Consider the following 13,875-nt stretch of genomic DNA (forward strand, 5'->3'; position numbering starts at 1 on the left):
TGCTCTTCTGCTCCAGAAATTCTGTTGTGATTAGAAAACTTAAGAAATTATGTAACTGTAGTCTAATTGAAATACAGGTATGGTTACTGTGGCTGTTAGTTATACAGCTGTGCCTCCAGAAAGACAAGTCACCAAGATTATGTGATTGAAGTACATCCATAATACTAGTGAAAAGATTAATTGGAGCATGCATATCACCTGAATTCATGTCTGAAAGCCTGCCCACTCTCTTAATACCAGAACCTTTATCAATCAGCCATTAAAATTGATCTCAAACAGAATACATGTTTTTTGCAATATTAATAAAATCACTGTTTATTCATGACAACGACACACTAGAGTCACACCACAGTATAGTCAAACAAGCTAGTACACTCACAATACAGCCCACACCCTTTGGGTTAAAAACTATAATGCTAAGTTGGACAGCATTGTTTAAAACACTTAAACATTTCAGAACTGGCTCCTTTGTAGAAGCTCTATCATGTATGTACATACAATGAGCAGGGCATAGAAAGGTCTGGCTTGGTAAAATGTAATCGCATGCCTCATGTTGTGAATGCAAAATGACTGATCGTCCTACAGCATGAGCACTGTTCGTTTATGTAGTTTTAATCACTTTATTAACATTCCATTAATTTAGGTCTCGTGTCTTAAAGAGCACCTTATGTAACGGTTGAAAATGACAAACTAAATTTATGCTTGGGTTACTGCCTTTATTCAAGTCCCAACCTACTTCTTCCTGCAAAAAGTTGTTTGGAAAGTGAAACATTCACATTTGATCACTTGAATTATTCTTTTGAATAATGTACAGTGGCAGCATCACACCAGGTAGTTTCATATACACTTAAAAAATGTTCGTTCCTAATCTAATAACATCTGGAAACACATGAAATGTGTTGCACAAAGTCTAAATGATTCTGTATTCCTTGTATAATCCTGATGCATGATTTTAAATGTCTAAGCACATTATCATGGGAAACAAAATGAAAAAGAAGTAGGAAACTGTCCCCCATAAGAACAGTTTTTCCCTTTCAGGTTCTTTTGTGCACTTGTCATTATATCCAAAGCCATTGGTCTTCCTGGTCTAATGCCAATTAATTTAAGTTTAAGTTTTTGTGCTATTGCATTTACCGTGGTGACCCTCTATGGCCTGGCTCATCAACATGCAAAGAAGCAGGCCAAAGCTGCCAGCAAAGGGCAGAGAGGTGTGCGGATTTAAAAACTTCACTCAGGGGGACTCTTGGATTTCTCACGTCACAGTTGTTAAAAAAGTCTTTTTTTTTTTTTCTTTCTAACTCTTAGGTTAGGTAGAAAACACACAATTCATTCACATTACGAATCAGATGTGGAAACCTTCCACATCACTTTCAACACTGAGCTGATTATTCTTCCCCTTCAATAATGTGCACCCCTACTCCTAATACCCCAGCATCCCTTCCCAGTGAAATTCTCAACAGCATCACTGCAGTGATCCGTCACAAATACCTCCCTTTCCTGGTACCCCTCTGAGGTTAGTCCTCGTCTTCCTCATCATCATCATCATCACCAAAGGACAGAAGACTGCTGTTTTTCACCTTCTTCCCTTCATTCTCCTCTTTCCCCTTGTGACTCTCCTTTTCTTCCTGCTGCTTCCTCTTTTTGCTGGAACTGGCTGTGATGCCCTGGAACTTCTCTGAAGAGCGCTTTTCAGGCTTCTTGAAAACTATTTTGCCATCTGCTGGTGGTTTCCCTTCTGCATCTATAGGAAATGATCGGTAAGTTTAGACTACTTGTTCCCAAACTCGGTCCTGGGGCCCACCAGTGTACACTAGTTTTCGTTCCAACTATAATTTCAATCCAATAATTTTAATAGGCTGTTAATTTTTCTTAATTAGGTGCTTTTCACGTTTGGAGGTATTATTTACGTTCTTAAGCAACTGTGGCTGGAACGAAAACTAGCACACACAGGGGGGCCCTCGGACCGAGTTTGGGAACCACTGGTTTAGACAAATCCAGCCAAGAGCAGCAATGTGGCTACGACTTCGTTATTCTCAAGATTTTATCAGGAAAATGTTAGGGACAAATGCTTTTGTACAAAGAAAACACAGTGGCGGTAACTTTATGTAATTTTAGCATTGGACGGGAAAAGAAGACTTGCCTGATTTCGAATCTTTAATTTCATCTTTTATCTTCTGGACCTCGTCTGCAGATAGGTGGCCCTTCTTCAGAACCACCACTTGCGGCTTCTCATCCTCACGGTCACTGTCGTCGCTATCGCCGTCGAACTTGGGCAATTCTTCTCTCTAGGATGTAAACATACATGAATGTAAAAACTATTTCACTAGTTAATGCCTCGAAATTGTCAATATGACACGAGAAAAATTCCAGGTAACTTAAAAGAACAGCAATGGACTTAACGTACGCTAGATAGTTATAGCCTACTTCATAGCTATCGATAGAGCTTTGTAGCTACAGGAGCGGTAGCTATCTTAGGTGAGATTTCATTTTAACCCAATAAATTGCCAAGTAGATAGCAGTAATATAGCTAACATTGGCTAGATTGTTTAACCAAAATCAACCAAAGAAGGGACTTTTTTGTTGATATTAGTATGTACAGGTAGCTACATTATCTAGGTAACGAAGGTTGATTCATTTCGTGGTGGCTAACAAACGTTTGATAGCTATGGATAGCTAGCTAGAATACGTACCTTGGTATCAACAGTCGGTCCCTCTTTGAATCCAACATCATTCTTAAATTTACGTAGAAATGATGGTTCTGCTGGCTTTATCCATGAAATATTGCTCTTTTTGCTCATTGTATGGCTTTTGTCTAATCAATTAAATATTTAAACCATCAGTGATGTTTGAATTTACGAAATGTCGTACTCGGCTTGGCATTTGGATAAAAGCAAACGTCATCCTTGTGCGCCTACAATTTAACCAATGACAGTGCAAGTTGAGAAGTTGACCTTGCTTTCTTGTTTTTAGAAAATAAATGTTAAAAATATTCTGCTGATGGGCGAACTCTTTATCAACTAATCAAGATGCCTTTACACTTCGCCAAAAATTCTCATTTTTCATAAATAACTGCTCTTTTTTATACATCTCTGGTGGAGTATGTGAAAAGGGGAAGTGCAAAAAGCCTCTTACAGCTGGCTACAGACTACAAAATTCTTGATCCCAACACATGACGCACTTTGACTCATTATATTTTCACCTTTTTTCTCTCTTTATTTATTTATTTATTTTCTTAGTTCAGTTATCCTCTGGCCTTTTATCTTTATGTGTTTTTTATTCTTTGTGATCTGTGTGCACTCTATAAACGTGCTAGTTTTTTAGTTTTTTTTCTGTTTGTTTTTGTAGGCATGTTAAATGATGTCAAATATACCTGAATAAATTAGTGGAAAAACATAAGAAATGCAGATGCTTCCATACTCCATACAGGTGTACTGCATGATACAATTAAGCAATTAACATTCTATCTTGCTCTGTTGCATGTATAAACATGCTGAGCAGGCCCAGTTGACCTCGATTTTGGATCACGATGGCAAGAAGAAAAAATCGAATTGACTTTGAAAGGGGGTTCATTATTGGGGCACAGATGGCAGGAGCTTCAGTCAAAAAGACTGCTCAACTAGCTAGTGTTTCAGTAGGAACAGTGACTAAAGTGACGTCTGCATTTAGATCTATGGGAAACACATCAGTAAATAGGGTTTGAAATTGTGGTCGAAAGCACACATTCAATGACCGTGATGATTGTGCATTAGTGTGATACGTAAGGAAAAACAGAAGAGCAACTTTTCCTCAGGTGACTGATTATGTCAATGCAAGATGTGATCACACTGTGTCAGCAAGAACTGTCTGTTGACAACTACATAGAGAGGGATATTATAGTAGGGTTGCAGTGCATAAACCCCTCATTACAAAGATGAATGCACATTTGAGAGTTCAGTGGTGCAAAAACCATAGGCAATGTCTACAGAGATGTGGAAAAAAGTGACATGGTCATATGCGTCAGTCTTCATCATATTTTCGACAAGTGGGTGAGTGCATGTGTGGCGGACACCAAGAGAATGATACAGGCCTGAATGTTTGACCCCTACAGCAAGGGGGCCCAGTTGCTGTTATGCTATGGGGGGCATTTTCCTGGCATGGTCATGGTCGTGATCACCTTTATCCTGTGATGAAACATTTCTATCCTGATGGGAGTGGATGACAGGATGACAATGCCCCCATCCACAGGGCACGAGGGTTCACTGAATGATTTGAAAATGATGTGAATCATATGCTATGGCCTTCAGTCACCAGATCTCAACCTATTTGGGAGATTTTGGACTGACGTGTTAGACAGCACACTCCACCACCATCATCAAATGAGGGAATATCTTTTGGAAGAAAGGTGTGTCGTCCCTCCTGCAGAGTTCCAGAGACTTGTAGAATCTATGCCAAAGCACACTGAAGCTGTTCTGGTGGCTTGTGGTGGTCCAACATCTTGCTAAGACAATTTTTGTTGGTTTTTTCTTTAATTTGTCATCCGTCTGTATGTTTGTACATTCAAATATTCCAAGTCTTTTGAAAATAATATTGTTTCCATGTAAGGTTCAATGTCATTCATAAAAACAATAAATAAGGGGTTGCCATTTGAAAATTTTTGTTTGCAAATATATTTTTCTAAAAGTAAAATAAGGTTAAGAAAAACTTGGCAAAAACATGGAAAACATGCCTTGTCACTTACCTAGAGGCTCAATGTATACCTACAAATAAAAAAAAAATTATTTACACATCTTTGAAGATAATTTAAAGAAATACAAAGGGATTATCAAAAACTCACCAAATTTAGCTCAATTTTAGAATGATTTGTGCAGACAATAGCGACACGAACAGCCCAGTCTTTTGTCAGTATAAGGATTTTACAATGGTTGCCAAAATTCTTTTTTCCCCAAATATGTGACACAAAGCAGTTACACATACTAAAGTGACCTGATTGTATTTATTTACTTATGATAATTTGTCATTTCATCTTCCCCATACACTATACAATGACTTATCTTGTTTACTGAGTGCCTGTGATGTGCGTGTGCCAGCTACACCAGTTTCACAGATTGCACAGACGGAAAAGACGATGCAACATGCTACCATGTGTCCTCCCATGAAGAAGCATGTTGCAGCAATGTGGTGGAGCTAATGTGATAAGTTATGCACATGTACCTACTTCTGTAGTCCATGCAAGACACAAGACAAGACACAAGTGTGTGTGTGTGTGTGTGTTTGTGTGTGTGTGAGAGAGAGAGAGAGAGAGAGAGGAGGGGGGGGGGGGAGCACAAGTGTTCTTGGATTGTTAGATTGAAGTAGTCAGCCTGAAGGACAAATCTTTCCTCAGGGACATTTCACAATAGGTCATCTTTTATTAGCTCATTAATTTCATTTCTGTGCAGTCTCCTTCATATCACCTTCATATCAAATTAGGATGTTTTTCTCAGATATGTAGACACATATAGTAAGCTCATAATGTCAGCCTTTTGTCACAGATACTCAGTGACTGCCACTTTTAGATGATGGTCAATGATCAGATTGAATTTTATTTTGAAATACCCAACCCAGCTCAAAAATAACCTGCATTTTTTTTTTTAGATATTACATACAGTAGGTATTACATATTTGTCTAAAAAGAATGATGTTATCTGGAAATATATGTTTTTGAATAGAAATATAATCGTGTCAGAGCAACAGAAACAGCAACTCCCACAATCCCTCCTAACCCTGTTATACTACGTAAGTCCCACCTCTGGCGCAGTGCGTTCTGATTGGCGTATGTGGTGAGCGGCTATAGCAATGGGCTGTAGGTAGGAAGTACATCTTACATAGGCTACATATAACACACAAATGTGATGGATCAGGATTTGTTAGTCAGTTAATTGTTTTGTCTTCGTACCACTTCGAAGATGTTCCCCGGTGTTTTCTATGCACTCCTTGCGGGCTTCCTCGGAGCCGTCGCGTCTTCATCAGCAAAACTGTCGCTTGGAGCCGATTACCTCAAAGGGGTGTGTGAGACCGGGCTGAAAACATGGGGAGGAGAGGAGAGAAAATTTAGACAAGCGGACGAAACTACAGCTTGCGACTGGGTGAGGCATCGCTGCAGATTCGGCTATTTGAATAATTAACAGTGTAGGGCTCGGGCGGCCGTGAATAATGCAGGTCCATTTTCTCCGAGTCGCTCTCTGCTTAAGTAAATGGTGACGCAACGCAACTTGAACATTCTGCACTTCAGCCGGAGGTTGTCAGCGCGAGAGCACGCTGCGTTCTGCTGCAGCAGGAAGATCACAGATGCAAGCGCAGTCTGTGCATCTCCGCGTAGCATCACTGTCGTTGTTTATGCAGTGTCACATTTTGAGCAGTTCGTAAAGCTTTTTTGGAGGGAACTGACGCTAACCAAATTAACGGTTAATAGGGTAGAGTAGATATTGTATTAGCCTGTTGGACACATGCTTCCAAGCGTAAGAACTATAATTCTTAAGGTCGACCAAAATGACCTTCAGACCCTTGCTAACATTTACACCTACGTATGTACCTACTGTTATTTTTATATTTATACTGGTCAGACAAATTTTTATCGCATGTGATATGTGTTGGATACTTGTGTAGTGTAGTTCTATTTGTTTTGCAATATTACATTCCATTTTAGGCATTTTCTCAGCGACTTACAAAGCTTACATGCTTTGATTACAATCCATTTGTACAGCTGAATATTCACTGAAGCAATGTAGGTTAAGTATCTTGCTCTAAGGTTACAGCGCCGCACCTGAGAATTGACACCAACTATAAGCGAGAAGGGTTGAGGGTTCCAAGTTCGTCTTGCGCCGTTGCATCTCCTACTGTATGGCAAAATGCATTAAAACGTATTATTGTGCGCAGCAAATTATTGTGCGCAAGCTAATCTCATCTGTATATCAGCAGTACCCATTTGTTCTATACGCACAGGTGTGTATGTTTATATGTGAACAAGTAGACAGATGTTAGTGTGCAGGTGTAGCTACCTGTGTTTGTATGCACACAAGTGAGCACCTGTGTGACAGTTCTCTGCCCTGTTTGCAGCTGCACATTCCCCTGCGGCTGCTATGTGGAGGGCTGCTCTTTACCTGTAATGCTGTGATGTGGACCTTCTTTGCCAAAGCGCTCAGGTACTCTTCCTCATCTGCCAGGGCCACTGTGACCACCACCGCCTCAAACTTCATATCCTCAGTGAGTATCCTCCCGCTCTGGGTTTGTGTGTCTCTATGACTACACCGTACCCATTTCTATGACTACACCATACTCAGAACTGAAATGGCATGGAAATGCCTCTTTTCTCTTGCATGCACCTAGAGATTAAACTATTGGAATCATGTAGTGCTTAGGTTTTTACATAATATGGCTGTGTCATTCAGCTGCAGCCAATAAAGTAGTCAAATCTGTGTAATTTAACAGCCACTGCAAGTTAGAGTGAGGAGAGTGTCCCTGAGGCATGATGATACCCTTTTCATTAGAATGGGTCTAGATATGTACTGTGTTTAAATGACTCAACTGGCATGTTCAGAAACAACATTGTAGGCCCAGAGGTTTAAATATTTGTGTGTGTGTGTGTGTGTGTGTGTGCGCGCGCGTGTGTGTGTGTAAAAATGAGTGCCTCTTTGTTTAAAGGAAATTCCCACCCATACCCAGAATAAAAATGGCTATATGCAGATGATAATACAGACAGAAAGAGCAGGAATCTTTGAGATAGTACTTCTAAAAATGAGATTTCACCTGTTGACCTAGTTTGGAAGAATTACTCTACAGTTTAATACAGAACATATATTGTAGATTGGCATTTGTGTGTTTGCCATCATTATCTTCGTGATGTCAAAATCAGTGGGGGGGGGGGGTACTTGCCCTGTTTCAGCAAGTAGCATGTGTCAGTATGATGTTTTCATTTTTGAAAGTGTATTTTGAAAGACAGATTATGCAGCCACTTGTGTTTCCCTTACTTCTAGCACCTATAGGCCATTGAAAAGTTAAAAATAAGGGGATTGGATTTATAAGCCAAATCTGAAGACCAGTTTTGACAAGCACAAGAGATTTGCGAAAACATTTGATTTAAAGCTTCTGAAAATGAATTGAGCTATATTGGTCTATCTATATCACAATAAACATACTGTAAGTATCAACTCATACTCGCATAGAAAATGTGAATTTTCCCTTTAATGCGGCAGTTGCCAAAATGTACCATGTGCAAACAGGTGATCATATCATGAATAATTTACATTGTACTGTACACATACAGAAGTGTTTCTAGCATGTGATGAAGGTATGTGGCGTACAGTAAACTCCTGATAAATGCATCTATTCAAGAGCATTGCAATATATGCCCTTACCCAGGAAAGTACTAAGTAACATCAGTTGGATTCAAACAGGACCATTTGCATTATGCAGTAAAACAAAATGCATGTCCGTCTTGTGTGATAGAAAAACATTGATGATATTGGCGTGCCTCCACCTCCCTGCCCGTTTCAGCATACAGGCTACTGTCAACACATTGCCTACTGTCTCACCCTAATGAAACATCATTCATTAACACCAGGTCGGATTGATGTTTTGTCTGCACAGGCATCACTAGGATAGCTAATTTGTATTTGCTTTTGGTGCAGGCATTCTTGGGGCAGCTCATATTCGGGGAGACTCATGCTGTGCTGTGGTGGGTGGGTATCTCCCTTACCCTCTCTGGGCTCCTGGTGCTGCACAAATCAGCACCTCGTGATGCCCAGCCGACCACAGCAAGGAAGGATGAGTGAGGGCCTACCTGGTGACCTGACACAGCAACCGATTGGCATACTGACCACTCCTACCAACAGAGGGTTTTCCACAGTGACACTGATATCACGACAGCATTGGGGACACAACAAGGCCAAAATGTTCCTGAAGCATATCAACGTACCCAGAAAACTTCCTTCTCTGTGAGATTTTTAAAGAATGAGAGTGGAACAGTTGGTTTACCAGATGTTTTAGGTCACTTTACAACTTGATGCTTGTATAAGACATCATGCACCATGGAAATGATGTACAGCAGGTGATAAATTTGGTCCTTCCGTCATGTAACACAAGAGTGTAAAAAAAATATGAATCATTGTAAAAAGATTTTTCTTTTTTTTCCCCCTGCCAACATGGCATTGTTGATCAGCAACAGGAAGAATTGAGGTAGGCTACTATTATAGCAGGTCTGTTGTCCACTGTAGTTCTCTTACTGGCTCCATAATTTTCTTCCAACTATTCCTGTGATGTACATGTAGATTACCAGTGACATCTTATACACTGCTGCTAGTGCCAGAGAATCCAGCCCAAAGTGCCCCTACACCTGTGTACGCAAATCCTTCTGTTTACAACTGCAAGAGATGCCTTCACAGAATGGAGAGCTGCGGGGAATAACTGTGATATTTACTAGTAAAAGAGCATAATATTTATTAGTACTGGAGCATAACCTCCTAGTTCTCACCTGAGGCGCTCAAAAGACAAATTTCATACAAATGAAATTGAGTCATCTCCCTGTGGTAGTGTGCTGAAATGTGTTGCACACTTTGAGGTCACAGCTCTTTCTGTTGCTTCGTGTTGCTAACTTGTTGCTGACATGCTCAGTATGTGCTTAGATGTCACATATACAAGACTGCTCTTTGCATTTTGGCCCCTATTTGGTTTTCAGCTCGTCCTCTGTTTCTCATCTCACTGCAGTATGGAGAACCGTTTAACTTCCTTTCTATGGCCAGAGTCAACATACATTACAGGCACAATATCAATTAAATAATTTCCTTTCACGAAACAATATCTTAAAAATGTAAAAATATGGGATTAATTCATATCTTGTATATATATCAGAAATATCATGTACACATACAAAAATGTTTTGATTACTGTACAATTCTATGGAAGGGATACAACGTATTTTATACGTCTTTCATTTTTACACTTCCATTTCCACTATGTTGTTATGGACCTCAAAATATCAGCGTAAACATCACTCCACCTCTGCATTCATGAACATCAGTTACAAAAATTATGATAATCTGACATGTATCAATCAAATTTCAGCATCAGTACCAAACCAACCATGGCCGTTAACTATTACAAATGCTTATGCTGACAAAAATGCTTTTAAAATAAAATTTCAGTTATGCTTACATTTAGCTCTTGGGAGAAATAATTGTAGTATGATGAAGGGGAGCGTCCTATGGTGGTAAACAGAATTTTCCTTTGCAAAGGTGGACCATTTCAAAGCGATCAAATTTATAGTTCCCTGTACGTTTTTGTGGAGGAGGTCAGGGGTAGCTTACCTGACTGGGAGAAGAGGTGACATCATGAGTCCATTATATGTCTCATGCAGGCTGGGTCGTCAGACACTACACTCACTATCCCAGAGCACTGTGAAAGGGTTGGGTGGGGATTGAACTACACATATGATTGTAAAATGGGGTTACATTCATTAGTGATTGCATATTGCATTCCTTTTGATGCACATATATGCATGCAATAAAAAAACGTACCTTCCATCCGTGTGTAGCTCTCCAGACACAGCCTTCGTTTCCTGGATTGGCAGTGATTCCTGTCGTTTTGGGCTTGGGCTACGACCCACATTATACAGTGGATAATTCTGAGACACTGCTGGTCTTTGACATTCTTTAGGTATGTTCACTAAAGTCTGATTTTCAGTTTGGCTCTATGCAGACAACCGTCCTCCATCCAGCATGTCCTCTTATGGAAAATGTTTCTAGAAAAATGGCAAATACATTTTTTCCCAAGTCTTAGAGTACCTGTCAAACAAGTTATCCCCTCTGAAACAAAAAATTATGTTTTTTTTTATGTGACTCTGGTTAAATGACTGATCCTAAAGCTGGAGACAATGCACTGTATTATCAGACCAACTTCTATAGTATAAAACTGCACAGTATCTTCAAATCACCTTCCTATTTGACGACTGCACTGTACCCTCAAAATACCATCCTATTGGGTGAGACTGCACTGTATCCTCAAACCTACTTCCTGTTGAAATAAAAAAATTAACTTTATCCCTAAACAACCTTACTGTTGGATAAGCCGCTGTTGTTTCCTCGTTATGCATCCAGTCATGCCAGAAGATCAGCTGTACCATATCCTGTGAACTTTCTGCAAAGAGGAAAATGAATAAACCTGTATTTATTCAAATAGTGACTTTTGTTGTAATAGAAAATTGGCTCCCTGTATGTGTATTTTGTGTGTTTTTTAGTACAAATGTCATAGGAGCTTCAGCATTAGTCTTCCAGAGTTTGAATGCAAATCAGCAGAAGTGTCATATGCCGCGTTTCCACCGCAGGAACTTTACCCCGGAACTAGGAACCTTTTGAGGAACTCAGTGCGTTTCCACCGCAGGAACTAGGGTCTAAATTTAGTTCCTGGGGCTTTATTTTACCCACCAAAAGGTTCCTGCTCGGGGGGTAGTACTAACCGAAAGTACAGGAACTTTTTGGGTGGAGCTTGCAGCGCTGAACATTTCTGATTGGTCGAGTACTTGCAGCATTTTTTTGTATTTATTTTTCGCCATTACCCGCCATGTTTGAAAATATGCAGCCGCAAACCAATTTATTTTCAAAATAACTTCAAATCAAACTTGTATGTTATGCGGCGCAGTAGCCTAGTTTTGGTTATAGCCTGCCAACGTCTTGGAATTATAACGTGTGCTCTTCTGTTCTTTTCTTGCTTTAGTATTCGTTTTATAAAATGCTAAGCATTCGTGCTGGGACAGCATATTACATAGGCTACCAAAACATTCAAACGGATTAATTCGGTTGCTGAATATTTTCTTCCGGATTTTCTTTGTTAGCCCGTTGTAATTGACTCAAAACGTTTGATACAGTTATGTGAGGTATGCGGTAGTTCTGCGTAATTAACATTGGTGATACAGTACAAGCAAACTGGAAATCACCTTCCGCACTTTTTGTCAGGGTAAAATAACAGGTTAATTCTAGTAATCGTCCCTTTAGCTTTTTCAGACTGCCGTAATTTTACTCAATTTTACTGCCATTTTTCAATTCCACGAAAAGACCAGGAAGACTATGGACTAATTTATGGTGCATGGTTCGCATCTGGAGGGCGCACTTCGCTGCTCGGCTAGCAGTAACTTCGAAGGAAAGCAAACGGTGGCTGTACCACTACTAATTTAAATTTTCACGCAAGTCCAAGTTTTCGTTCTATTCTTGTCATTTTGCGATTAGCCTATATGGAATTGACGATGAGAAAGTAATCAAACAGCAAATTGTTTACAACGTGTGCATGTTTTCTGCTGTTGTTGCCAGTTATACATATAAATGTGAATGCATTCTGTCGCTTCGGATGTCAAGACATGAAAGCGAATGTTCGCATAAACATAATGAATGTGTTTGAGAGGATATATGAAAATCAATAAATACAAAAGTAACCATATATAGTCATTGTTGGTAACCCATTGTATATAAGTGGAATAAACCCCTCCGGGCTGTCCCGGTTATTAGAAAATAATGTAGGCTACTTCGGTGGTAGTATGGGGTTACAGAAGAAATCATATGACAGATGGACCGACGACAACGTCGCTTTTTCATACGTCAGTGGGCTAATTTGCCTAATCTTCGCGGGACTTTAGACCGCGGTGGAAACGCAGACAACCATGGGCTGAAGGAACCTTTTAGTTCCTGGTAAAGTAGTTCCTGGTAATTTTGGTGGAAACGCGGCTATAGTGTTGAGCAGAGAAAATTCTCCCCTTATAATAACCAGGCACAAAAAGTTACACTAGAAATAGGTTTCATTTCTGCAGAAGTCCAGCACTTACATTCAACAAGCCCAAAATGAAGAAAGTAGGCAGGGTCCCTACTTTTTATAATCAAAATGTATCTTACTAATAACATACATAATTCTAAATCTAATTGGTACATGGATAATAAATGAACTAATCTAACAAATATAAAAAATCTAACAACGTAAATGATTTGTTATGCCTGTATATAATGAAAACTGAATAAACAGACTTTGGCCTCTAACCTTCAGTGTTACAAAAATAAGCTCTAAATAATACATAATCATGTTTTATAGATGCTAATGAGACAAAAAGCATTTTTCCATGTTTACTAAGGTGCCACAACAGGTTTGTGCTGGTAAATGAGAGAAAAGCGGCATCCCTAAAATTTGTGGGTTTGGTTTAATGTATATGCATTTTTTGGTGTTCTAATGTTGGAATGACCTGCTACAATTGATTTATCATGGCTGGTGGCCCTTGCTGAAAAGGTAATTGCATTTGGTTTTTTAACATCTGGGAAAAGCAGGTGTTAACTTCTAACATCAAGCACTTGTTACCGTTACTATAGTTCGCATGTTATTTAAATCGTTTCTCACTGCCGCAAATGAAATCTATTAATTTAATAAATTCTTTTTTAAAACTCATGTTTTTTTCAGTTTCTTTTTTTTTGTCTTCCGTGATTTTCAACTACATTGCTGTGACTGCTCCGTGATTTCAGCCAATATTTTCTGTGCCACCCAGCATTACTGATCAGTAATCTGTAATATTTTCCCCTTAAAATTCACCAGAAATGATCATTTCAAAGCTGTTCTTTAAAAAAATGTCTTCCTTCGAAGCTTGCAGTTCTCGGGGTCTGTGCATTTCAACACCTCCCAGTATTAAAACTAAAATCATGCCCTTGTGTGTGAGTACTGGAATGTCATCACAAATGTGGTACAAATGCACATGTAACTCTTTGGTCTTTGGGAACAGTCACCTGTTTTTGCTAATGAGATGTGTTATCATTCACTCTGCACATTTAAAGGTGACAGCCCTAAACCCAGTTTCACTAGTGATGAAGTGGTACAAGGAGGCGCACATCCGCACCA

The 13,875-nt window shown here is 39.5% G+C and overlaps 2 protein-coding genes across 2 annotated transcripts; one reads left to right on the top strand and one right to left on the bottom strand.

Annotated features, from left to right (window-relative positions):
- Positions 1-299: 299 nt before the first annotated feature.
- On the bottom strand, positions 300-2,930 carry kiaa1143 (KIAA1143 ortholog). The gene is made up of 3 exons (XM_035389448.1): positions 2,691-2,930; positions 2,141-2,285; positions 300-1,741 (listed from the first exon to the last, which is right to left on the bottom strand). Exons 1-3 carry the CDS (start codon positions 2,796-2,798, stop codon positions 1,515-1,517), a joined length of 480 nt encoding a protein of 159 aa, XP_035245339.1. The 5' UTR covers positions 2,799-2,930; the 3' UTR covers positions 300-1,514.
- A 2,841-nt stretch (positions 2,931-5,771) lies between these two features.
- On the top strand, positions 5,772-11,223 carry LOC118225436 (transmembrane protein 42-like). The gene is made up of 3 exons (XM_035413873.1): positions 5,772-6,104; positions 7,075-7,221; positions 8,646-11,223. The coding sequence occupies exons 1-3, from the start codon at positions 5,925-5,927 to the stop codon at positions 8,787-8,789; spliced, it is 471 nt and encodes a 156-aa protein (XP_035269764.1). The 5' UTR covers positions 5,772-5,924; the 3' UTR covers positions 8,790-11,223.
- The last annotated feature ends 2,652 nt before the right edge of the window (positions 11,224-13,875 follow it).

This window comes from Anguilla anguilla, chromosome 1 (genome assembly GCF_013347855.1).
Source record: "Anguilla anguilla isolate fAngAng1 chromosome 1, fAngAng1.pri, whole genome shotgun sequence".
Taxonomy (NCBI): domain Eukaryota; kingdom Metazoa; phylum Chordata; class Actinopteri; order Anguilliformes; family Anguillidae; genus Anguilla; species Anguilla anguilla.

Bases quoted from the DNA above. Each gene is read 5' to 3' on its own strand.
- kiaa1143 (XM_035389448.1), bottom strand. From the start codon at position 2,798: ATGAGCAAAAAGAGCAATATTTCATGGATAAAGCCAGCAGAACCATCA. The intron at 2,286-2,690 runs GTACGTATTCTA...TTTACATCCTAG, and splicing joins GACCGACTGTTGATACCAAG to AGAGAAGAATTGCCCAAGTT. The intron at 1,742-2,140 runs GCAAGTCTTCTT...CATTTCCTATAG, and splicing joins AATTAAAGATTCGAAATCAG to ATGCAGAAGGGAAACCACCA.
- LOC118225436 (XM_035413873.1), top strand. From the start codon at position 5,925: ATGTTCCCCGGTGTTTTCTATGCACTCCTTGCGGGCTTCCTCGGAGCC. The intron at 6,105-7,074 runs GTGAGGCATCGC...CCCTGTTTGCAG, and splicing joins AAACTACAGCTTGCGACTGG to CTGCACATTCCCCTGCGGCT. The intron at 7,222-8,645 runs GTGAGTATCCTC...CTTTTGGTGCAG, and splicing joins CCTCAAACTTCATATCCTCA to GCATTCTTGGGGCAGCTCAT.